We start from the raw sequence: 27140 nt of genomic DNA on the forward strand, positions 1-27140 counted from the left end.
CTAATATAATGAAAATGTATTTGCACAAAGACAACATTCAAGCAACTGTGCATATTGCACAGGAAATGCTGATGATGGCACACTTTATTTCAACAGCTGATTGTTTTTCCTCTGGCTGTAGGACTTCATTTTGTAGGCCTATTACGCTGATCGATTGACAGCGATGGCGTGCGTTTTGTAAGCAGATGAAGGCTACTATAAGCACGAATGAGTAATTATTAAAGGGAAACAACACGATTATGTCAAAGCAAGTGTGCGCTCATTTACTCTCAAGGACATAAGGAAACGGTCAGGACGATGGTCGCAAACATCTGTTTGCCTAGTGACGTCACCACCCCGTGCAATCCTCTTGTGCTTAAAGCAGATAGGCTACCTTATTTGTTTGGCTGGAGAGCCATTAATCCTAAAGTCAGTCAGCGTGGGGAAAGACTGGACAGAGAGAGTACCGTTTAACAACCCGGACATTGGGAATATACAGTCCATCTTCAGCCCCAGAAGATGCTGTGGGAAGTACGTTGTCTTTGTTGGCTCTGTTCCTTACGAATGGAATACAGTTATGCGTCGTCGACTTTGCTGCAATTCCTCAGCGCATTTACATTTGGATGGGGCTTCTCTCGAACATGTATATTTGCATTAGCGAAACGCAACGTTTGCTGGGATTTCCTTTTTACCCTTTTTGACGGTATTTCGAAACAATTCAACAGGAAAATTATTGCTTTTTTATTGCTAACAATGCGTTTTTGTGCTTTTTCCTTTTAGGTGTTTGAGAGGACATAACGGTCCATGCCCATGACGCTTTTTGACAGAGCAGAGCTCCCTTCAAGTGGATCAAATGGTGAACCCCCTCGCTCCTCTTTGTCTCAGACTGTCATTTTGAAATCAGCGTCAAGTAATTTAATGCAGACGAAGGCCTTTTCCCTCCGCTGTCGACATTTCATGGCTCATCTCACGGTGGTTAAACCATAAATTTGCATTTATAGCAAATTTGTATTTAAAGTATGTGTAAAATTGTCATTCAATAACACAGAACACGAAAAAGCCGGATTTCTGAAAATTACTCATATCACAGGAATACAACACAGTTGCCTTCTTCAAGCAAGCTATTCCTACCGCAATGGGACACCAAACAGCAGACGCTGGATGAAAGAAGATTTTAAAGGATTTTGTGAAAATACGGCGGTTAGGCGAAGGTTTCAATGATTTAAGGAGCATGCTTTGTATTTTAGACAGAAAATGTGTGATTTGAGACTCTGGCTCTCCGTGTTCACAGCGGACCTTGATTTAATATCTTACAATTAAGGCACGCGGTGAATGCCAAGAGCGGAGCCTTCCACCTCCGGAGGCCTATGAATACGGCAGGATTAAAACAAATCTACATGCGTTTCACATTTAGGTTTTCCAATAAAACGTAAATCATGACATGGCTTTAAGTTTGTGTTTGCGTTTTTTGTGTGTGTGACGTTAGCCCACTAAAAATGAACAACAATACAATGCTGCACAAGTCTTCAAGTGGAGGCGCTGTCCACCGCATGTGGTGCTGAATTTATTTTGCAGATATGTGTACGCATTCGTTGGAACGCAGGGTAAATTACGTTTTCACACCTAAATTCATGATAAATAAAGAAGAATTTCATATATGTATCTTTCTGGAAAGATGACATTTCATTTGTAATCATTTTTAATTTGCCCCAACTATACATCGCTGTTTTAAATCTTACAGACTTTGCACATCTAGCTTAATGTCAATCAAGCACCCACTCATCCACTTGTCAAGCGGGTTACATTCTCACATTGCACAAATAATCTATATTTTCAAGACATCACCTGGAAATCATTACACTGTCCCATATGGAACAAGTTATACGGCTGTTTCTGCTCGGTTAAAAACAATATACAGATATGTTCTGCCTAAGAGTCCATTTTCACGTTGTACACAACAAAAAGATCGGAAAGGAAATGTCGACCCCTAATGGCTACAACCGTAGTGTGTGAATCAATGACACTCAAGACTATAGAGCTTGACGTTGATTAATCACGAAAGGTTGGAATTTAGCGAACAAAAAGGTATTTAACTATATATAATCGACTTGTTCGAGCAGTCACAGCCAAGCTAATCGTCTGTCAAAATGGTTTATGAAAGAGGACAACGAAACGAGACGAAGTATATCATGCCCGGAGTTCAAGAAATACATAAATAAATCAGGCCGAGACGACACCAGAAATACTGCATGCATCACTACGCAAGTATGGCACTATTGTTTCGTACCGCACAGCTGAATTATTCCAACGTGTTCGCAGAATGGTGTTTATGCATCTACCACATCAAATCATCACAAAGAGCGCGCCTACGTAATAAAAGGCAACTTTCCAAAGAACGCGCATCTTTCTTGACTCATCTATCTCATCTTACGACGCAATACATGAACTAAATCAGTTTAGTCTCTCTATGCCCTAGAGTCATGCATCACATGAAGGCTCTCATCATTATTCTAATCACACACCAGCCTTGACAGATTAGCACACGCGGGCACGGTTGCACGGGGTGAGCTGCTCTCGTATCAGAAGTATGCAGTAATTGGTATGAAGTGACCACTTTGAAATGATAAAATTGCTACTCACTAAAAAACAACATGCCTCGCTTCGATTGCGTTGCTATGCAACCAGTGATCGTTTTAAGCACAAGAACAGAATATTTACATGTGCACAGTCACACTATATAGTTCAACTACGCCATCTAAAGGAGCAGTAAAATATAATCGCTCATTTAAACCATTACTGCCCGGTTTCACCGACAAGGCTCAAGACTAGTCCCAGACTAAAATGTATGTTTGAGCTGAAAATAAATTGCCCTGTCATATCTTCAGAATCAGTAATGCTTTTATCCAAGGCGTTTTATTAAAATCTACTAGTCCTGGTTTAAGATCACATGTCTGTGAAACGGCGCCTAAATGTTGTATTTTATGTTAGGACGGAATAAATCACGAATGACGTTGCTATATAAGTAACACGTTTAGAAAAATGGTACAGATCTCATTTTTATTGTTTTATTTTCATTATAGTAAAAGTGTACAGTACAGGTTTTATTTTGGCAGACAGCCATTTCAATTAACAAATCACGGTTTAACCATAGCCATTGTTAGTATTGTTAGACCATGGTACATTTGTGGTATGTTATACTACTAATAAAACCCCAAAAACATGGTAATATGTTCAAACTATTGTTCATTTTAGAAATAAAGGGTGATATTTTAGCACCAATAGTTTCATCAAATTGACTAGGTGGCGTCACGTCCTGCCGCCTGTATACGAACTCACAGGGGATTGGTTCCAAACAAAGTGTTATCCTGGTCAAGTTACCCCCTGCATTCTGCCTGTAAGAAACATCTTTCTTCATTCACAACCTTTAAAGGTGTCAGTATAGTCTGATCGGCAAACGGATAATTAAGTGTCTGTATATTAGACTGATAATGTATGTTCACCAAACAGTGCTCATTTTGTTATCCTCATACAGGATTATTAAAAATCCTCCCAAAATATATTAAATAATCCAAAAAACGTTCTGATGCAAACATTCTGTGCAAGTGCAAGTAATCTATTTTGTATGTCAAGAGAAATAACTTTTATTGCTTGAATGAGAAATTTAATGTATACATTTATTTGTCAGCTGGAAAATTCACAGAATGCTATTATCATGTTGTTGTGAATCCAATACCAGTCATCTATGAGAAATACTGGTAAAATTGTCTTTTAAAATTTTTGTGTATTGTATGTTTCTTTTGTAATGGACATTGAGTCTGGAAATAAAAGTTGAATGAATGAATCAATTTATTGACATTCAGTCATAACATATCCTTGTGTTCACCCTATATTTAAAACACATGTGCAGTCTGACACCAAGTGGACAAAACGGCCATTGCAAAACATGTTGTTAACTCTCTGGGATGCTTCGGTCATTTTTGACCGAAAAATTTACATTTTGAAATATTAAAAATTGTAGCTCCATCGGAAGCTCAAAAATTGATGAAAATGATGGGATTTATATATATATATATATATATATATATATATATATATATATATATAGAGGGAGAGGGATATATATATATATGTGTGTGTGTGTGTGTGTGTGTGTGTGTGTATATATATATACAGATAATTTGTTGGTGGTAATCAGCCACTGTGCATCAATAAAGTGCCCAGCACTTGTGACAAAAATATCAAGAGTGTAAAAAATCACTTTTCCTGAAAAAAAACATTTCAGGCTTCGGTCACTTTTGACCGGGAAGGTTAAATGCAATGTAAAAATGCACTCAAGAAGAGATCTTCATTTCAATTCAGTTATGAAAAAGTATTTTATAACCTCAGTAGCATAGTCCTGTGTCAAACTGAGAAATTGATTAGGTGACACTTTGGCTGTAAGCTGTCTGAAGGAAATACTGTACAGTAAAAGAGAGAGAGAGAGAGAGAGAGAGAGAGAGAGAGGGAGAGGGAGAGGGAGAGGGAGAGGGAGAGGGAGAGGGAGAGGGAGAGGGAGAGGGAGAGGGAGAGGGAGAGGGAGAGGGAGAGGGAGAGGGAGAGGGAGAGGGAGAGGGAGAGGGAGAGGGAGAGGGAGAGGGAGAGGGAGAGGGAGAGGGAGAGGGAGAGGGAGAGGGAGAGGGAGAGGGAGAGGGAGAGGGAGAGGGAGAGGGAGAGGGAGAGGGAGAGGGAGAGGGAGATGGAGATGGAGATGGAGATGGAGATGGAGATGGAGATGGAGATGGAGATGGAGATGGAGATGGAGATGGAGATGGAGATGGAGATGGAGATGGAGAGGGAGAGGGAGAGGGAGAGGGAGAGGGAGAGGGAGATGGAGATGGAGATGGAGATGGAGAGGGAGAGGGAGAGGGAGAGGAGAGGGAGAGGGAGAGGGAGAGGGAGAGGGAGAGGGAGAGGGAGAGGGAGAGGGAGAGGGAGAGGGAGAGGGAGATGGAGATGGAGATGGAGATGGAGATGGAGATGGAGATGGAGATGGAGATGGAGATGGAGATGGAGATGGAGATGGAGAGGGAGAGGGAGAGGGAGAGGGAGAGGGAGAGGGAGAGGGAGAGAGAGAGAGAGAGAGAGAGAGAGAGAGAGAGAGAGAGAGAGAGAGAGAGAAAGAAAGCGAGAAAGAAAGCGAGAAAGCGAGAGCGAGACTGCATGCAGTTTAACTGTCCAGACTCATCTTGTCTCATTAGCTTGGTTTGATTGGCCATGAAGGTGTTCTTTCCTGTAAGAGCATACCTCAGGTTCTCTGTTGCCAATTACTGCCAGGGTTACAAGCTTCATAGCTCAGAATAAAAAATTGTATTTCTTCAAACATATGGGAAACATGATTTTCTCCATTTTCTATAACTCGTTTATTAGAATATGAATCGATATGAATTTAAAATTGAAACATGCATCAGTGGTTTTGTGTCCACACAGTGGAAGTCAGGGCCAATATTGGTTGGTTCCGTGAGAGCAAGCAAATTATTAATTGATTTTTATTGTTGGGCGAACGTTGCATTTCTTTATCCCAAAATACAAATCTAGGGTTCATTGCTAAGATATTAAAAACAAGTTATGACTTTAGATGATTTTAAATTCATAAAAATAAAGTAACAAAAGACAGGACTTCACATTGTCATCATTTCAAACCAATACAGCTTGTCTAGTGCCATTATGACCACGTGGAGGCGACACGCGCTCATAAAAACAATTGGTCTTTTTTGACTACACCGTTCATTGTCGGACACTGATGCAATATAAATACTGAAGAAAAACTAAACACACAAATGCACGACGTTCACGCACATGTGTGAGCAAAGCAGGTAAACAAACATTTAGACCTCCCTCCTGGTGAATAAGTTATCTTAACTAGGCAACAAATAAAGATGTGATTCCATAAATGCATTGTTTAATCGGATTCGTGGCTACTCTGCTGAACAGTAAGCATGGCATAGCCTACAATAAATTAGGGCAACATGACAACAGTAAAACAAAATTCAGATCGTTAAAGTTGTCTGTTATCTGTGGTCCAAATCTAATGACACACGTTGTTGAGTACAGATGTCCATTTAGAACAATAAGAGACTATCGTTAAATCGCGATCACAGATGGAGAGAGAAATAAAAAAAGAGACGGAATCCTTTTATAAAGCCTGATCCGAGTGGAGTGTTTACAGGCGGGATTGTTTGTTACCGTTTTAATCCCATTAATTAAAACGTTAACCTGATTGGGTAGCGAGCGCGCAGTCCCGATAGGCGAATCTTCTTCATATTAATAGCCCGACTTGAGATAATGATGTAAAAGACTCCCCCTTCTGTTGCTGATGCTGATCGCCGCCGTGATCTACAAAGTGTGTCTCAACATGATAAACGCAGTGTAGAGCACTTTAGGAGGAGCTACTGTCTCTACACCTCACTTGACAAGTGTAGCAGTCATCAACATCAACTCCAATTCATAGAGTAGAAACTTAAAACCGCAACCGAGGAGAGTGGCTGAGTAAAGTCTCATCAAATCTGACTTTTTGGAGACTATGGACAGGAGAATGAACTTGGGTGGAGACATTTTTCACAAAACTCTTAGCGCAGTCTCTAGCACAAAGATGGACTCATTTCGGCCGACGCCGGGTATCGATCTTGGTTCCAGGGACAGCCAGTCGCCAGTCAGCTGTTTTGAACAGCCAGACCTCGTTCAACCCGGAGGATTGACGGGAGGGAGAGCGGGGACGCTGGGTCTGCCGACCGGATCTTTGTGTGTGAAATACGGTGAGAGCGCAAACAGGGCTTCCGCTGCGGAGAGTAGCGGAGGAGAACAGAGCCCGGACGATGATAGTGACGACCGGTGCGACATGATGCTAATGACGGACGGGAGAATGTCGGTGTCCGGGGGAAAGTCTGAAGGAGGTAAGAAAAACAAAGAGCAGAAAACTCTGAGACTAAACATCAACGCCCGGGAGAGGAGGAGAATGCACGATCTGAACGATGCGCTTGATGAACTGCGGGGGGTCATACCTTACGCGCACAGCCCTTCGGTACGGAAACTCTCCAAAATTGCCACCTTGCTGTTAGCCAAAAATTACATCCTCATGCAGGCACAGGCGCTGGAAGAGATGAGGAGGCTTGTTGCGTATCTAAACCAAGGCCAGGCAATCTCTGCTGCCTCGTTGCCCGCGACCACAGCTCTCACGCCGGGTTTAAGCGCATACGAACAGCCGGCTGGTTACCCGTTCCCCCCAGGAGTTGCAGCATCCTCCTGTCCAGACAAATGTGCCCTTTTCAACAATGTCACCTCCAGCCTCTGTAAGCAATGCACTGACAAGCCTTAAACTCTGCAGCGACTTTCGTAGAAGCACATGCGAAACTTTTGACTTAATTCAGCGAAACTGTTGACTGTTGAAGAGAGACTGACTGTTTTAAAATGAGCTCAATATAAAAAGAATGCTAAAAACTTTTCTTACACTTGCAAACAATTTCATTCAAAGAAACACATTTGTTCAAAACTGATTGTGTATATACGGTATAGCCTATACTTTACGTATGTTAAGAGTGAGATAAACCAAACAAAGTCTATGTCATAGGTGGGGGCATAACGAACAGTTTCATTATCAACATTAACGTGGACCCTTCAGAATGACGTGTACTACTGACCTGACAACATGCAACCATGTTTTACCTTGTTTATGACGCCAAAATATGTAAGGTTTTACTCGAATTTGCTCTTCGTATTCTTGCTGCTTTGAATGGATTTCATGTACATGTTTGACATCTGTGTTTTAAAAGCCGCATCCTGTTGTGAGGAGCAGAATATTGGATTTATCACACAGACTTTATTCGGAAGAAGCATACATGATATTACGAAATCTTAGTTGAGATTGTTGTTATTTAAAATTGTATATAATATATTGTTAGTTTGGTGGAACCATAAAAGTTTTGGTTTTTAATTTCTCTAAATAGATGATATCAAGTGGGTCTGCATGCTTGGTCTGGTTATGCATTGACATATTTGCTGTAAATCTAGCAGATTTTGGTTTATTGCAACTACTATTAATATTATTATTTTATTTTACAAACACACACAGTTTGGCTAGGCACGTGACGGTTTCAGCTTGTTGTCAGGTCAAAGCTAGAAGCATTGTAGATATATAAATTTCACTTGTGACCGGAGAGGGCCATTTGTATGTGTTAATGTATTGGAGAGCTTTATTAAAATATTTTGATCCAACGTATTGTCGCCTGGTTGTATGTTGTTAAGCCTCTAGTAGTACTGATTCTTGTTACTTCGATAGAGATCATGTAAGATCAATACATCGCAAAAAAATATTTTGTGGATGACGAAAAGACAATTTGTCAAATGTTTTTGGCATCATGCAACAATCTTTTTTATTACGTTTGGGAACGAAGCAAAACATTTAGCAGTGCTCTCTTTAAATTAGCAAATTATTGTGTAACAGCAATGTTTTTATTTTAAGTTCGTTTACATGGAATAGCTTTGGGAAAAAAGGCCAGGCGCGGGCAAAAGTGAACGTCTCTCAGTATCGAAGGAAGACCCGATTAGTCTCATCATGATAACTTAAAAAATCCGTAACGGTGTCTAATAATGTTAATGTGAAAACAACAGTGTATCAAAACTGTCTACTGTAATACCTATATTCCTTTTAATTAAACACGTCGTTAAGGCAATTAAAGCTACTGGAAGTGATTAAGGAACATAATTACGACACTGTTCACTGCAGTAATTGGGTGTCTTTAATCACAGGAAACAGTCATCAACATCAGTGTCATTAGTTTGCATTGTTCTAGCTCGGATGCCGATCACAATGAGAACGAATTAGATATGGACAGGAAGATGGCCCCAGACACGATGGTGAAGTGCAACACCAACTGTGTTTCGACTTAAAAACGTAACTTTCGAAGGCGACATGTTTTAATATCATTTCTTTTTTCGACACTCGAAGATACATTTTTAGACGAAATTTCCCGAAAAGAAATTATGCATTAAATGATTGTCAATTGTTTTTTTTAACATTTGCTATCCATACAATTATTAAAAGGTAAACAAAATAAACACACAGTAAATGTTACGAATCAATAGTAGTAATGACGGGCTTATAGTAATAATACGAATTAAAACACGAATGCAATTAACTTCAGCACAGCAGAAAGTGAATACAACAATTTGCTTTAACAAGCAACGTCTTGAGGTCAAACAAATCGATCTAAAATCTGAGTACATTAGATAAATGTTACTTTCAACAAAGCGTTAATCCGTACAAAATCCACCAGCAAGTTTTAATTTCCAATCAGTTACAACAATCTAATCTTTTACAAGTCATTGTGGCAAAAATGTTTCTACCGAACATTAAAAACAATGAAAACGTTTTCACGCGCTGCATGTTCAGCACCAGGGACAGCACCAACCTCTCAGTTACTGCGTGTCATCGCAATCTTTTCTAGTAAAACTACGTCACCGGAAATACCTTTTTAGTGCAATGAAAAATGAGATCTTAAACTGTAGTCGAATACGAGTGGTTTGCCAGGGGCACATTCGTGTATTTCACCAGATATTCTTTCAGTTTTTAATTGACGACATGACAACCCCACTCAACCACCGTTTAATAAGACAAAATCTTACATAATTAAAGCCAGAACCCTTTTAATTTTACACATTAACCAATTACAGTAATCGTATCCTTTCTACAAATAAAACAAATAGTGCATCACAAAACATCGAAAACCTTTATTGTCGATGAGCCCATCTGGTGTGTCAATAAGGCAGGACAGTATTGTTGGACTATGTGTGTGCACATGAGCAAACTCCATGGCATGGGTGTTTTTAATGTTTAAGGTAGAGAACACTAATATCAGCAATGCGAAGCTGGTGAATGAAATAAACAATGGAGGACTGATATAACTCTTCATCACAACACCATAGCATGACAGGAAGGGATTTTGAAACAACTTCACTCTTTTCAATATTTCAACTCTGTATAGTCATTTGAAAAACATTCGTATTCTGGTAGGACTCTGTCCTCTCTAATTCGAAGCACAGCACAGATGTGGAGACACATGCAGGAGGCATTAATCAGGGGCAGCAGTAATCAGCCATCACAAAAGCTTGCTTGGATAAATACTGTGAGTAATTACTGTGTGGAGTCAACTACTTTCATGACCCTATTTACATGATTTCCATCATTCTATGTTCAATTTCCCATTGCAACTTTTATTCACCAAATAGTACTGCCTTCCACATGCTTTAACAGACAGAATCGGTGTGAGTCAATAACAAGTCAATGCAAGTGCATTAATTATATAATGCGCAAGGATGCATTATTAAACACAGCGATTAGCTCATGACAAATGGCCTACTACCGAGAATTAGGACAGGAGTCTTTAAGAGCAATTTGAACTAGATGTGAAAGCAGTGCCATCAAAGAGATCTTTGATTTTAATGTGTCAGGTTAAATCTGAATCAGTTTCATTCATTTAATTTTAAAAACGACTCACCAGGAGTTTAACCCCGCGAAAACCAATGGGACAACTCACAGATAACCATCCTAACAGTGACCCAAAATCAACAGCAGTGTTCACAAACCTAATAAAGCTTAATCTGTCTATTATTCACGACCTCTGAAGCTACAATGCAGATGGGAAAAATTGAAAGATAAAAAGGCGCCTTTTCATAAGCCATAAAATATCCAATTTACCATATCAAGAGCCACCAGGGCATCTATTTGTAATATAGATGTGATGAATGCAGGGTCGTGATAAACAAGGATATTCAAAGTATACGTTATAGTATTCATATCAGCAGCAGACTCAAAGCTAAGAAATTGAATCATCCTGCTTCTCCGTTCTTATACCTACAAAGATATATGCTGTACATGTACACACAACGCTACCCAAATGTCATGCACTGTAATTCACACTTGGCCGTGCACGCTGTTCAGAAAAGCTCAGGAAATAAAATGACCAGTGTAAAGTTTTAAGTATTTATTGCTGAAAATGGTTTTGTCAATGTTTAGATGCACAGGCATAAATTCTGAGTTGAAAAAGACTGAATGATGAAGACTCAGACGATGCATACTCACCAAATGGCAACACAGATTTTGTGTAACTTTCAAACAAATTTTAAATCTATTTAAAAAATTTAACTGTGGGAAACAATGTTACAGAAATGTTACAATCTATAAATTTTGATCCACACTCCTAGAATAAATAATTTATTACAAATTATTTAAATTCTGGATATAATTGGGGTTTAAAGATTAATGTTATTCAGGTCGATTTGGTTTGATTGACATCTAATTATACCAGATTTACAGCCATAAAAATACAGGAAATCTTTTAAGAGTTTGGCTCTAGTTCCGTCATTGCTGATTATGATCGATTCCTTGTACTCAGTATTTATTCGATTTTTTTATGCATTTTTATAATCTGGATATATGAGGTTAAAAAGGCATCTTAATCCCTTTGGCCTTTTCTTTAATAATCTGATGTATTTGCACATTTTCTCAGATTACACGTTATAATGCGCAACGCTGCTGGTGAAAAATTACTATTGCACAGGAGGTCAAAAGTGACACAACACCTGCACTTTTTTTATTTTGCACAAATCAAGAGAGCCGCCTTTTGTGTATTTGAGGGAAAAGTTTCAATTGTTAGAATGTCTGAAGTGTATGTTCAACCCAATTAAAGCCAATTTGGGGGTTATGACACAGAAAATGTGTAATTTGGACTTGATACAAGTGCAGGCGCAAGCAACCATGTGTCTGAAAAAGTAAAAAAAGAAAGTACAGCAGCATGAGTTTCATTAAAACGAAACTGTTGTCACATAATCACCATATGTGTTCTGTACATACAAAAGTGTGATCACAGTCTGATTCGTGCCATGCCAAATGACTCATGATTCATTTTTACCACTGTAAAACGGAACGTGGATATTAATGTTCCTATTGAAGACTGATACAGTATAGCCAGGTACAATACTTTTAGGTGTTTGCGAGCAAAAGAGCGCAGCACCTGTTCTAGACATACCGGAGGGCCGTGGTTTGCGGTCACTGACCTTCAGAAACTACGTTACGATGTGAAATTTATTTCCAGCTTTTGATATTCATTAATTGTGGCTGTGGGGGAAGTTTTAAAGTGTCAGCAGGACAACACCATTACTTGGGGAGTCAGTCAGAGCATGAAACATCTACAGCGCTCTTCTCTCGCTCCATGATACAGGTCAGACGTACAGGATCAGCTATGAGACACAAAGTGCACGCAAGGAGTTTAAGCAAACCTCCCGTTGATTGTTGCTTAATGGAGGATTAATGGAAAAATCATGTCTTTTATTGTTTCCCTATGGTTATAGCCCACTTTTTTATTAGACCAATTCTGGACCAGTGTTTACATCTTGCAAAGCTGTCTATATTTCAATAAATAAGTGAATAATCTCATTTAAAAATAAACTACTTTAATTCAAATAAATGATCAGAAAAAACTTATTGTGTGTTTATCGCATTTAATCACATTTCAAATCAAAGTTGGGATCTTTAACACCACAAACAAAAGTTCCACAATTTTTTATGGAGGTTAAAATATTTTAGCTTTGGGTGTCAGACTTGGAATTAAATTTCTGAAAATAAAAACAACATTCATTGTACTGTGGGGAAACACATGACTGAATGAATGCTATAAATAACAGAGGCAAACAGGCAGGGAACCTGCAGGTGGGAGGGGGATGCAGGACAAAACGAATGAGCTAGCTGATGAACAGCTGGGGTTGTTTAAGTGTAACACCCATGGACATTACGCTTCTTCTCATACCACTGCCCTATTATGAAACATGTGACTTAAAATCTCATCAGTGTGTTAGCAAAATAAATTCCTTAATGAACACTACAGAGTTGACTAACGCCATAAAGATATAAAACACCAGGTGACCACGCACACGACATCTACACTATACACACGGACGTAACCGCAAGCCCCGTGTCCTTGGCTTCCTGGTGGCCTTCACCTTGCATTTCCGACACAGTGAATTTTATGGCTAATTTCCGGCAATTTCTCCGGGCAGTTCAGTGGAGATTCCTGCAGGAATAATGTGCATAATTTGCATGAATCATTCTGATAGAATGCATATCAGCATGTAGACCCCTGTCTGGCAGCACGGCACTTAGTTGGTAATCAAAGCTGACTTCTCTACCAGCCGCCACCACAAAACCACACAAAGCCTTCACCTCATCTGCTTAATAATCTGTAGTGTTCACAAAAAATACAAAAATAAGGAGACACGGTGAAGCATGCAGCACTCGAGTTTATCCAAATGTTTTTATGCTTACTGGTTCATTTACTGTTTGTAGAGGAGTTTATCATTTAATTATTTTTCTATATATTGTATTAATACTCAGTGGTGAATAAACCTTTTTACTGTAATCAGCACAGATCAGAATTGCATTATGGCTGAACATTCACTGACTTGTACTTTGAGAAATTTGAGTTGACTTAAAAACATGAATTTATTTTTTCAGTAATGAAACATTGACTACGACATCTATTTAACGTTGAACAAGTGTTGGTTTGGTGGAACCAAACACAATAAACCATCACCCGCTCTGTAGCAACACACACGTGCACTTCCAGATCCACTGCAGTATTAAAGGTGACAATTGGACAGTCGTCTGCTAGGTGGATCTTAATCATAATAATCTAGGCCAAGGATCACGGACCTCTATAACAAAGCTCTAAATGACATGTCCGATTCATCCTCCACAAAGCGACTACTCTCCACGGGGAGAGCTGCTTCCTTATTTAAAGGTGCGGTGTATCATTTTTTGGAGGATCTACTGACAGAAATGCAATACAATATACGTAACTACATCTTCAGAAGTCTATAAAGACCTTACATAATCAAGCGTTACGTATTTATTACATTAGAATGAGCTATATCTATCTACTAACTCTGTACTCCGGGGGTCCCCTTGCATGGAATTCGCCATGTTGTTTCTACAGTAGCCCTAAACGGACAAACTGCTCGACAGAGCATAAATACCTTATGTCCTTCGACAAAGAAGTAACAACGTGATGACATCTTAGCCCTGGGTCAGCCGCCGTAGTGCTTTGGAAGGGTGGAGTGAGGTGTTGGTTGCAGTTTGCAATCTCCCCGCCAGATTTCATACACTGGACCTTTAACACATCAGGCTTGAAGAAAGCCAGACAGTAATGAGTAAATAATGGAAGTCACTGGATTTATTCATTATTCACAATTTTTCTAAAACATCTGAATTTTCATTCTGTAAACTTCTATAGTGATATGTATTTTACATTCTATAGTAATCTGAATTGAAAAACCACAATTATTTTATAAAACGTCCCCGTTAACCAAGTAAACACACATACAGTACGTGTGTGTGTGTGTGTGTGTGTGTGTGTCTGTCAACGAGAATAATTTACATGACTGTATTTGTGTGTGAGAGAAGAAGGGTAACCAGGGAGGTCTTCCACCAAGCACCAGGAGATGAAGTGAATGACCCGGTGCAGTGAAGCAGCATCTGTTTCTGTGCATGTGCTGAGCAAACAAGGCAATTTAGGGCATGTCAAGGGATCAGCCCATAAACATAGCCCCTCCCTCCGAGCGCACGCTTCAAGCACCGTAAAACCAGACGCTCTGATCTCATGGAGGTGTGACTATTAAATCATACAACAATCATACAACTGCATAAACATGGATTGAAAACTACAATTGCAACATGAATACACAGTTGCTCTTCTGGGAATAAAATGATGGAATACGAGTTGTACTGGAGCTGCCTGATTCACAGCATGTTTGTGATAAACTGATTTTGTCCTATATGAGCATTTAGTATTATGGAGTACCTTCAGTGGTTTTAGTTGTGGCCTTTCTGTGAGGAACTTTCACAGAAGAGGAAGAGTGAGAGCGTTTCATCATGAGATCGTCTGTCTGTTTGAAAAGCATCATGCTGTCCATATCTTCGCCGCTCTTCCATAGAAGAAGGAAAAATTGCTTTATAAATGTTTGTTCTGTTAAACACAAAAGAAGATATTTTGAAGAATGTATAAAAAGCAAACAGTTCTGGGGCACTTTTGACTAGCATTGTCATTTTTCCTACTATGGCGGTCAAAAGCCGAGAACTGTATGGTTAAAAAAGCATTCTTCCAAATATCTTTCTCTGTGTTCGGAGCAAGGACATTATTACAGATTTGGATTAACTCGAGGGTTGGATTTTCATTTTTGGGTGAACTGGCCCTTTAAGAACAAGAATAAAGATGTAATTGAATACCTAGAAATGATCGTGATATGAACATTTTCGGCTAATACTATAACATTAACGTTTTTCCAGTCCAGCTGGCAAAATAATGGATTTATCTTTGTCGTTTTGGCTATTGCGTCACAATGTTTATAAAAGATAGATCTTTGCGTACAACGCAACTGCTCACAAGCCCACAACGGCAGAGCAAACTACTTGTGCCGTAATGAGACCGAGAGCCTGGCCCAGCAACCTAACCTTAACATACAGCCTAACTGACACCCTATCAGAAGAGACGTCAGTCCCTGTTATGTATGGCACAGCGTGTCATAGACTACAGCCTGATCTTTACTGTAGTTTGCATCACGCTGGGAATCTATGTCCAAAGGGCTTATACATTTTATAAACAGGTCATTTACAAAATACAAAGTATACATACAATTTAGTACACAGTTACAACATGTACATCTGCTGGCATGCAAGCAATTGAGGCATTTTGAGTTTTTGCCTTAAGGGCTCAGCTAACATCACAGTTTTTCAAGCAGCAGAACGTGATGTAACCATGAAAAACAAACAAAAAAAGTTTAATCAAGGCATTTCTATTGGGCTTCTTTAATCTTCACATTCAAGAACATAGTTAAACTACAGCTGTTAATTTCTTCTGGTTCATTTCACAGACTGATGGGTCAGGACAAGTGCATTGCATTATGGGATGTACAGTACAGAGCCCACTGAAATTTGGCAAGACTAATGGTCCTCTGGGTGTTTTTCTAGATAAAACCATTTGCATAATATGCAATACATCAGAAATATATCAGAATATTTTGAATATTTCCATAAAGGGATATTCTGTTTTATCACCCTCACATCATTTGAAAACTGAATATGACACTTTCTTCTGTGGAATACAAAATATATTTTGAGAAATGTCTCAGTGGTTGTGTGTCCATACAATAGAAGTCAAAGAGGGGCAATTCTCTTAAGTTTTTTTTATATCTATTTTTAGATTAGATTCAACTTTATTGTCATTACACATATACAAGTATAGTGTAACGAAATGTAGTAAATTGTGTATTGTGTTCTAGAGAGGAATAAAAGTCATGAGATTAAGTAAATGATGAAAATTTCTATTTCGGGGCAAACTACACCTTTAAGGAGCTGCCTTTAAGGAGGACTTATTGAAAATCTAGCCTAGTGTCACCTTTCCCCTTCTGTCCATTTTACACACAAAAAATGAACACCTGCTATTAGACGGATTAAATGTGAGGTGTAGTTAATTAAAAAATATAAGGCTGTCAATCCATCCAAGGATCAGTCAGCGCTAATGAGGACCAATCGTTTTGCGTGTTGTAATTTGCAGCTTAATGAGGTTGATTTCAATGTAAAGTTTGGCAGAGTGGGGGCTGTGACAAAGGAGGGCAGTTACCGCAGAAATCTTTTACATTGTGCCGATTAATAGTCATGTTTTACAACCTCAGCTAAAAATTGGACCAACCACGAAATCGGGAAAAATTCAATTAAGGCTTTTTTGCACAATAAAAACATTTTATTATTAATCAATTAGCAGGAACAGTTATTGGTTCAAGGTCACCCACCCTTGTCCCGTCTTACGAGTGGTCTGCTGCCGAGCAGCCCGAGCTGTATATTTTAACGGATGAGCTCCACGTCTCCTCGGCTCACGTTTATCACTGAAACGGTTTAGCTCACTGCTGGATCAGCCGGCTGCGGTTTGCTCCGAGGCATAGCGCTATGAATCAAGTCTTATCTGAGCACTTTAGCTTGTCAATAGAGTGACATGGGGATTTTGTGTAGAGGACTTTTTGTGTGATTGAAGCGCAACAAGGTCTGAGATTCAGACATCGAAGCATGGAGATCCTATTTTATACTGAGTTTAAAAGCTGTAGAATCATATACTGTGTGTGCATGTACTTATACAGCGATTCTCAAATTCTATTTTATCTTCTTAAGTGGCACCATAATGTAGAAACAATGATTCTTACACTGTCAAATAACACGTTTACAAATTCCTCTACTATGACATCACAATACAAAAGAGACATGTCTAACATGTACAGCAAAATGAAAAGTGTCAGAATTTATTCACAGGGTGATAATTATTAGCAAATTAGTCCTCCTGTCAGATACACCTCATTCATTTACACTGAGTGTTTATCATTATAATTAAGACATAATTTATCATCAGTAATGAGACAGATTAAAAATAAAGCATGTTGAATGCTCGACATGAGTGCACGCTAATGCTGTCTTCAAATGATCATTCAGCAACCTATTATCTGAATATTCCAATCGGAGTCGCATACTGTATCTCAATCACGCGTTCACATACACTGACCTAAAACAGTTCGGCTATTTAGTCATTGTAATCGGAAATGATTAAAGTAAATAAAATATGACAATTAATTGAAAACCTAATGACTATGGCTGATGTCATGCATATTTAAGAATAGATATTAAACAACTCTGAGAAGACATATTCACATAAGAGCATCTTAATACAAGACATTACATCTCGGCACTACTTTTATCAAAATGAATTGTCAACATAGCAAATAATGCTTGATAATTACAGCAGGTAATGCCGTAGTTTTTGTTGCATTTCTACTGTCATTATATAAGAAAACAAAAGTACCTGTTATCGTCATGTATAGTGACAAAATGTATACATACATACATACATAGATATTTAAACCACCTGAAGTTGCAACACTTAAATGGTCAACCGTACTAAAAAAGTACTGCAACATTTCCAAACTGATTCTAAAACCGAAGTATTGACAAAATGGTTCTTGTCAAACAACAGCAGTGACAAAAATACTGTATGCCACTAGCAAAATATCTATAACAACCAAGCAAAACAGAACAATAACTTAAGTATTTGATCATTGTTGGGAGGTCGGGTGATAAATAGATAGTGTCAGGACCTCTGTGAGCACATTCAATAAATTTGCATTTTCTCCCTGATCTTAACCTGCAGAGAACCTGCCCGCGCTGGCATATTTCACCAGGGCCTGTCATCCACCCTCACGCCCCTTTCAAATTCTCAAGAACTTAATTCCATCGCTCCACGGTCGAGCTGTCAAAATTGCATACAGTAGCTAGACAATTTGGACACATTCCCAGGTTATCTATTGTTACCAACATACAACCTCGCTGTACGAACTTCACTTAGACTTTCAACATAAAAGGAGCGTTTATGTAACGTAGAGCTTGTTAAGGAGATTTCTGGCTCTACCGACAAGTGATGTGCACCAGTAGTGTGTGGGGTTGACGGATGGGCGAGGACGACAGGGCAGCACCACCACACAAAACCAATTAGAGAACTATTTTCCTAGACAGGTCAGGGTTTTGCATCTTGCTGGACGGGCTCTAGCTTTAATGTCTTTATTAAGCTGACATACATGTCCCCTGCACTGTCTTAGAATGACAATCACTGCTAGATCGTAGAGGTTTCAGCAATCAGGAGAATCGCTCACCCTCGTCGAGAAACCCGTGCCATCCGAATGCATTTTCCAAGTGAACTGGTTTGAAAAGGGGTAGTTGGGAGATAAAGACAGTGGGAGATGACAGGGCATTTGTCAAACAGTCAGTGAGGAGAAAATACTTTTTGGGCTCTGGGGGTGTGTCGTCTTAACAGGAATAGGCCCAAGTGTGCTATTTAGATTTTAAAAGCCTTTGTGTAGATCACAAGTGTGTTAAGTGAATAATAACAGTTTGAGTCAAATAAAGATCCCCAAAGCATACAAACAAAACTGGTACCAAGTCCCTTTAAAACACTTGCATCCCAACCTTTTCACTTCGGAGGCCCAAACATCCATAACAATATTTGAAGGCCTCTCCAACTAAAAATTTCTGCCCAACAAAACAGTCTTGTCATAACTAGAAACATGTCCATTTTGTATATATATCAATTCTGAGACACACACAGCTTGGGGCTTCACACTATGCAAATAAACATGACTTAAAGTTAACACTTACCAAGAGAGGGGCTTTAAATTTCAATGCTGCTCTTGATATCGATCCTGTGCACGTAGTACTCCAGTTGGTTGACTGAATAAAAATTCTCATTTATAAAGAGAACGAAGCCTTGAAGTCATTACATATTAACTTGGGTTTATCTACAGTTGCTTTCGATTGTTATGTTTTTCATGGCAGTTTAGTTTCCTAAAATATACCGTGATACAAACTTCGATAAGTCATCTTTGTAGGTTTTACACACAGTCATCGTATTCCATCAACAAAAAAGCACAGGTGGGTGTAATCAGAGTTCAGAGATCTATCAACTAGTGATAAGAGACAAGAAACCTTCAAAATAAAAGACCTACAGCAGTGTTGGGTAAGTTACTACTAGTTACTAATTACATGTTCAATGTGGTAATTGGATTACTGTACAAAGTACTCTCTTCAAAAAGTATTGAATTACTTATTACTTTCTATATCCTACTTCAACCTTGATAAATTGGGATTAGAAGTGATTCAAGGATAGACATTTTAATTCATTCAAATACATGTTATAAAACTACATTAAGTATTCTTATTAATAGTCAGCTTTATTTATATAACGCTTTTGACAATTTTCATTGTTACAAAGCACCTGCACAAGAATAAATTGACTATAAGCTAAACATATAAGGTTATGAAAGTCAAAACACAGGTCAAATATCTGACAGACTATAATTTCCTATAGGCAGTGTTAATTAAATAAAACTATAAAATTCTTTAGTTTTATTAACGGATCAAAGTATTACAAATGTGAGAAGGCTACATTAAAGCATATGTTTTATCGTAAAACTTGGAATTTTGATGTCATTTCCACTATATTACAGAGTATTAAGCTCAATTAAATCAGAAGTAACTGTAATTAAATTACAGAAAAAATAAGAATAATCCTTTACTTTGCTTTTTAGGAGAAAAGTAATTAAATGAAAGTAACGAATTTATTAGGAACTAGTTACACCCGGCACTGAGCTACAGAAATTAAAAATAAAAACATAGTTAGAATGACACATGAATCAAACTCGCTTAGAAAGTTTTTCTTACTTTTATCAGAATTTTGAACTACTTGAGTGTTTTTATATTTGTTTTTACTTCCTTTTACTACATTATAATGCATCACACGTTTTACTCCACTAAATGTGATAGATGCATGTCGATGTTGTATCTACATTAAAGAATCTATTAACTAATTGCTTTTACTCAATTAATTTTACTTAAATAAATTATTCAAAACATTCATTTATCAAATGTGGTGGAGGAAAAAGTATGATAGGGTGTCCTTTATAATGTAGTAAAACACTCTGATAAAGAACATCATTTATATTTGAAAATATATTAAAAGAGTAAAAATACTCTAATAGTACTTTACACCTCTGATTTTTACCTTGTAGGATATGTGCTGTTAAAGTGCAACAGTTTATTAGCATGAGCCAAGTACATAAGATAAAAAATAGCCTCCTTAACCTCAAAAGTATCCATGTGCAGTTAAAATGTCCTGTGACAGCAGAGGTTGAAGACACATTTAAGATGTGCACGAATAAAAGAATAAAAATCAAAGCACAAACCACACGTGACATGGTCAAAATTGTGCGACTCAGACGGCTGGAGGAAAACAGGACGACTGAGACAGTAAAGAGTGCAGCAGATTTAAGGGCTATTAAATGAAATAAGCTGCGGGCAGACGAAACTGAAACAAATCCAGGCAAACAGGCAGCTCTGTTCTCCCAGCTGTGAAGGTGACTGGAGGAGCCGTCTGCAGAACAAACCGTCTCGATTAATCACATGATATTTACAGGCTCAGACATAATCACAGATCAGAGGATCACAAGTCTATATCTCACGCTGCCAAGGAATTTACACACCGCTGTTCACCCTTATGAACCCTTACAACACACACATCTTGTACAACTCGTAGACTTCCATTATGTTCATGTCAGGCTAATGTTTTTATTCCGAAACCAAACCTTTACACAAAACTGTTTACGTGATCTGATTTTAAATCAAAATGTTTAAATGTGTTTAGCTGTTTGATTTATTTAATTTCTGTAAATTCTGAACATTAGAAACTCTTAATCTTAACACTTAAAGGAACAGTGCGCCCAAATATGATAATTCTGCTTTAATGTACTCACCTATACATTTCTTTGTTCTGTTGAACACCAAAAAAATATATTTTGAAGAATTTAGGAAAGCAAACAGTTCTGAGGCACAGTCATTTTTGGTAGTCAACGGTGGCCAAGGACTGTTTGGTTACAAACATTCTTCTAAATATCTTCCTCTGTGTTCATCGGAACAAAGACATTTATACAGATGACTCGAGGGTGAGTAAATACTTAGAATATTCAGAATCCAGAATTTGCGTTTTTGGGTGAGCTGTCCCTTTAAGAATTAATCTTAAAACTGTATTTCAATTCAAGATAATTTTGTACAGAATTGTTTTATTCACCAGTTGTTTTATCCTAAGTAACTTACGGTGCATTGAAGAAATATATTTAATTCCTCCATGCTATGCATTCTTCAAGAATCAAACCCATGACTGTGCCGTTGTCATCTGAATTACATGAACACTCCAACACGCGCTTCATGTAAGACCATAACCCTGTCTGTTGAATCGGTGTTGACTCTTTTCCATAACAGATTCTGAGCAGAAGAGGTGTGTGACATTAAATGTGGCGACCCGCCACTAGATCCAAACAGTCACACTGCTGTCCTTCGTCTGCTTCTGGAAAATGTCACTCCCCAGGGGTCTGTCCGCATACAAACACAACTTAGACTCTTTTCCCACACACTACCGACACGTAACACGCCAAAACATAGACAGGCTTAGCCATACACACGGACATTCAGAGGTTTACAAATGCAAATAGATGGAAATATCATATTTCTTCTCATTTCCATCCCAAATTTGACATTTCACTGTCTAACTAAATGTCACGCGTTTTGAAAACACTTGACGATTCGAAATTAAAATCACAGCTCTGGAGGCTTTCACCCGTTTCAGAAAAAGACCATTTAGAGGAGATGATCACTTTGGCCCTCCATGATTTTGATCCTGACGATGGAGATGCTTTGGCAAATTGTTAGTCTATTAGCTGTGAACATTCTTGTCATTTACTCTGTGTGCGAGATACTTCCACACAGTGACGAGTCCCATTATAGGCAAAGAGGCAGAGTAATTTATGTGTCATCTCTCTTTAGCTGGAGCTCACTGATGATTGCGGAGACTCTAGCCATCCCACTAAAATTTAATCACATTTGCTTTTGTCAGTGGCACCCTGCCACTCGCTGCCAAAAAGGCACAACGCCATTGTTTTCGTCTGTAAGTTTCCTTCTTTGCAAAGCAAATGTGATTTCTGGGAGTGTGTCGATTCTTACATCACCCATCTGGCCCTGACCCTGACTTTGTTGATGCTGCTTTATTGAGATGGAGGCACAGACGAGTCGTCTTGTTGGCAAAACGCCACAGACTTTGAATGTGGGTGCTACATGACTAAATAGAAGCATGCAAGATCCCTGATGAAAAAGTAACTTTGAAGTAATAGTTCACCTTCAAAATGAAAATTCTGTCATAATTGACTCACCTGGTTGTCATTTTAAACCTTCGTGATTTTCTTTCTTCTGCAAAACACAGAAAAATGAAAAATATATTTTGAAAAATGCTGGTAACCAAAGAAATTGTAAGAAGAAAGAAAGTCATACCGGTTTGAAATGACAAGAATGACAGAATTTTCATTTTGGAGGTGTACTATTCCTTTAAGACAAGAACCAGTAAAAGTCAATCACTGTATGAAACGAAATGAAAGGAGTGTAAAGACTTAATTTCCATGTCTTGAGTTTAAATCAATCAAAAATGAAAATTCCATCAACATTAACTCACCCTTTTGTCATTTCTTTTAAGAGATCTCTTTGTATTCTGCGTAAAAAAGAAGCTTGTACAGGTTTAAAATGACTAGAGGGTAAGTAAATGATGACAGGATTTTCATTTTTTGGTTAACTATCTCTTTAAGATTAGTTTTGTTTTGATTATCTATTTTTTAATTACTATCTACAGGAAAAGCTTCGGAATGTATAAGACATAATTTATGTCAACATTTTAATTTAATTTAATTAAATTCTATTTTCCTAAATGTAATAATAAATATAATTTAATCACCTGGCGGTTCTACAATAAAACATTCACAGCTCTCAAAACGTGGCTCTGCTCTGCAAACATGCCACAACACAGAAATATGATTGGTTAACAAATCACTTCCTGGTAAAACCATGTTCTGAGGAGATTCTGTCAAGTTCTTTGGCTTTTTACAAATTTCATCTCTGTGCCCAAAGTAAATGCTTAAACCCTTTGACATAACAGGGGCTGTCCAGGGATCCCTGTCATTTGAATAATGAATGTGCAATATGTTGAGAACAGCTGTCTGCTTGAAATAAAGTGTTCAAGAATGATACATCCAGAGATATAACTACAGTTATTTCGTATAATCCAAACATTTATGTTCACAGAGATTTGCTTAAACATACAAGACACTACAATTAATCTGTGCCGCGGTTGAGATGGAAAACATTGTAGAACTACAATAATCCTTGCGACCTGTTTTTATGCCTTAAGGCTTCATATTTAATTCAGGGCCTGTGTGTTTCTTTATGATTCCAACATCTGCTTGATCCCTGAGCCAGCGCTTTCTGTCACTCAACCTGTGTTCAATAATTTCTGCCATGACCCTTCTGGGGCTGCGACGCGACAAACGGAAACTTTGTTTTTGTCATGTGACCTGTTTTTATTTAGGGATATGAAAGAGAATGAATATACAAATAAAAAGAGATTTGAAAATAGTATCTCTGATCTCTCTGGTATGTTGTATATCTGATCGGTTTACATATTTTAATGAGTGAGCTAACAGCTTAGCAAATATTGAATTTGTGCTGGGCTAGTTGTTGTAATTTGTCCATTTTAAAATTGTTCATTTTTCAATAATTTCTCAGGTTTTTATTTTGAAAAATCATTATTAAAAAATGATTTCCTTACTGTACAGCCAATAATTGACTACAAAGGAGTTGGTGAATATTTTACTATTATTATTGCCTCGGAAAAAAATGTATTCAATACACCTTTACAAAAAACATTGAATTAAACATTTGTTTTTTTTATTAAACCTTATTATTTTAATGATGTGGTTTTGTTAAAGCAATAAGGCACCTGATGCTGTGAAATAAATATCCTGTCAGATGTGGTTTCAGGTAACAATGCCCTTCAGCCATGATTATATTCGCAAAATAGCACAACCCCTCAACTTTTTTCCTTAAACAAACACCATAAAAACAGCCTGTACTAAAAATACATTTAAAAATAAGTCAAACTAATCCGGAGGTATTCGTGAGTCAAAGATTTGTTGATGGCGTGGAGGTTACCGAATCCGTTCTTGGCCACAGTCAGAGGGGGTATCGGTCCAGTGTCTATAAACAGATGCTGCCCAGTGACAGCCCTTAAAGGACGAGGTAGAGGGGCCAGATGTTGGGCTGACCCCAGGACCACGGGACCCGCTGACAGTCCAATGATGTGCATAAGACTTGGCAGCCGGCAGTCATCCAGTGGCACCCAAAGCAGAAGGTGGAGAAATTTCACGTTTCTCTTCCTCTTTCCCCTTCAAACATGGCAACAGCACAACTGCTGGTCAGTGGCACTGACGGTTGTCAAAGATGTGGAATTCGGCACAAAACCCTGCCAGAATTCATCATGTCAAAACGGAGTTAGCCGAATGAACAAGAACTCTGGGCTCTGCCACTTTCCATTGTGCTCAAATCAAACAGCTGTTTCTTGAGCGATTGCAGATGCAAAATAATGATAATAATAAGGGCTCTTGCAGTTCACTCCATGGAGCAACAAAGCTAGGACTGTGACCTTACGCAGGAAGTGAACACGCTGATCAAGTTAAAGTTTATATCCGAATAGCTCTAGGGGTTAAATAACAATTCTAGAGATGGGTATTTCATTTCAAACTTAAAGAAAAAAAGTTTTTTCATCATTATTTTACTGTTTTAACTTACTTTCTTCTGCAGGACACAAAATAAGATATTTTGAATAATGTTGGAACAATGGCGGTGCCCATTCACTTCTATTGTATGGACACAAAACCAATGTAAGTCAATGGGTATCGCCGTGGTTCGGTTACCAGCATTTTTCAGATTACCTTCTTTTGTGGTCTGCAGAAGAAAGTCATACAGGTTTGAAATGACAACTATTTCTTTTTTCGAATTAAAACTGCAACAGTAAATTTTAATTCTACACACTCTAAATCTAAAACATCAGTATAAAAACTATGTTTTTATCAATTTTAACATATGTATATATGTTGGTATTGTATGGATTTGTATCAGATGCTTGAAAAACTAGAAATAACACATTTGTATCATCTTGTTTAAATTATTTTATTCAAGACCTTAAAGATTATCATAATTATTTCCTTATATAAAATAAAAGATGACAGTTTGTTGCCAGTAAAATTATAAAAAAATCTTGTGTTTTGAGAAAAAGTACAAATACAGTATATAAGAAAAGAACAATACATATATCTGCAGAACAAACTGTCTCCATAAATAAGCCTTCTTAAAAATATCAAGAGACAAGAACGATTAGATCAGTGAGATGTTTCTCCTCTAGTACACGCTCATACACGTCTTCTCCTATCGCTTCATCTCATTATGTGTTCCAAATCAGCATTTGTCCCCTTTTTAATTTGGCATGTAAAATCTTTGGCATTTTGACTGTGTGCATCTTGGCTCTTAGCACTCCAGTCAAAACTGTCTTTGTGAGGGAACTGAAGCCTGTGGCGGTTTCCGTGGTGATGGATGAAAGTGGAGACATGTGTGCACGCATGTGTGTGTGTGTTTACAGAAAGGTTGGCCTGGATTGGTGCGTGGTGACAAGATTCCCTCTCTAGCTGTGAAGTGCGGCGTGGGCTCAGATCTGCATGCTGGACCGGCAGCAATAGCAATAGCAGAAGCAGCAGCCCTGCAGGTCATATAAAGAACATCATACATTCTCCACCTCACTGAAACCAGCTTGCAAATCTAGCTCACATGCCTCAAAGATTAATCAAACCTTTTATATCAGCTTTTCCATAAACAGATTTTTCATCGATACTTTAAATTGCTTTTCACAAAGCATAAAGGAAAAGTTTATCCAAAAATTCTGTCATAATTTAGTCACCATCTTGACATTTTAAACCTGTACGTATGACTTTCTTTCTTCTGCAGAATACAAAAGAAGATCTTTTGAAGAATGTCGGTAAACGTCTCTTTTTGTGTTTTGCAGAAGATAGTCATACAGGTTTAAAATGTCAATAGGGTGAGTAAAGTTTAGTTTAGTTTTGTGGTTTTTGAGTCAACTTTCCCTTTAACTGTATTGTATGAAATGCAGGAGCTTTGTAATATTCTTTGGTTTATGAAGCATTTCGTGATGACTTCTGCAGGTTAATTTTCTCGTAATATGTACTACGGTAAAAAAGAAAGGTGTTATGAATCACAGAGGAGAACCAGGCAAGTAGCAGGGATGAAGGGGTTAACAAGACTTTAATAATCAATAACAAAACAAACACCCACAATTGGGACAAAAACTAAATAAACTAGAATACAAAACTGAAAACAAACACTTCCCACATGGGGGGCAAAAACAAACTACTAACTTAACACAGAGACGACCAAGACCAAGACCAAGACCAAGACCAAGACCAAGACCAAGACCAAGACCAAGACCAAGACCAAGACCAAGACCAAGACCAAGACCAAGACCAAGACCAAGACCAAGACCAAGACCAAGACCAAGACCAAGACCAAGACCAAGACCAAGACCAAGACCAAGACCAAGACCAAGACC

At 38.2% G+C, this 27140-nt stretch overlaps 1 protein-coding gene and 1 long non-coding RNA gene across 2 annotated transcripts; one reads left to right on the top strand and one right to left on the bottom strand.

Moving 5' to 3' along the window:
• Nucleotides 1-6428: 6428 nt before the first annotated feature.
• bhlhe22 (basic helix-loop-helix family, member e22) lies at nucleotides 6429-8218 on the top strand. Its single transcript, XM_079487644.1, has one exon. The coding sequence runs from the start codon at nucleotides 6539-6541 to the stop codon at nucleotides 7328-7330; it is 792 nt and encodes a 263-aa protein (XP_079343770.1). The 5' UTR covers nucleotides 6429-6538; the 3' UTR covers nucleotides 7331-8218.
• A 4277-nt stretch (nucleotides 8219-12495) lies between these two features.
• Nucleotides 12496-19555, bottom strand: LOC306912062. The gene is made up of 3 exons (XR_013788302.1): nucleotides 19253-19555; nucleotides 14041-14189; nucleotides 12496-13079 (listed from the first exon to the last, which is right to left on the bottom strand). It is a non-coding gene; the product is annotated as an uncharacterized lncRNA (long non-coding RNA).
• Nucleotides 19556-27140: the final 7585 nt, after the last annotated feature.

The sequence above is a fragment of the Barbatula barbatula genome (genome assembly GCF_947034865.1).
Source record: "Barbatula barbatula genome assembly, chromosome: 23".
Classification (NCBI taxonomy): Eukaryota; Metazoa; Chordata; class Actinopteri; order Cypriniformes; family Nemacheilidae; genus Barbatula; species Barbatula barbatula.

Coding starts and splice junctions, on each gene's coding strand:
- bhlhe22 (XM_079487644.1), top strand. CDS start 6,539: ATGGACAGGAGAATGAACTTGGGTGGAGACATTTTTCACAAAACTCTT.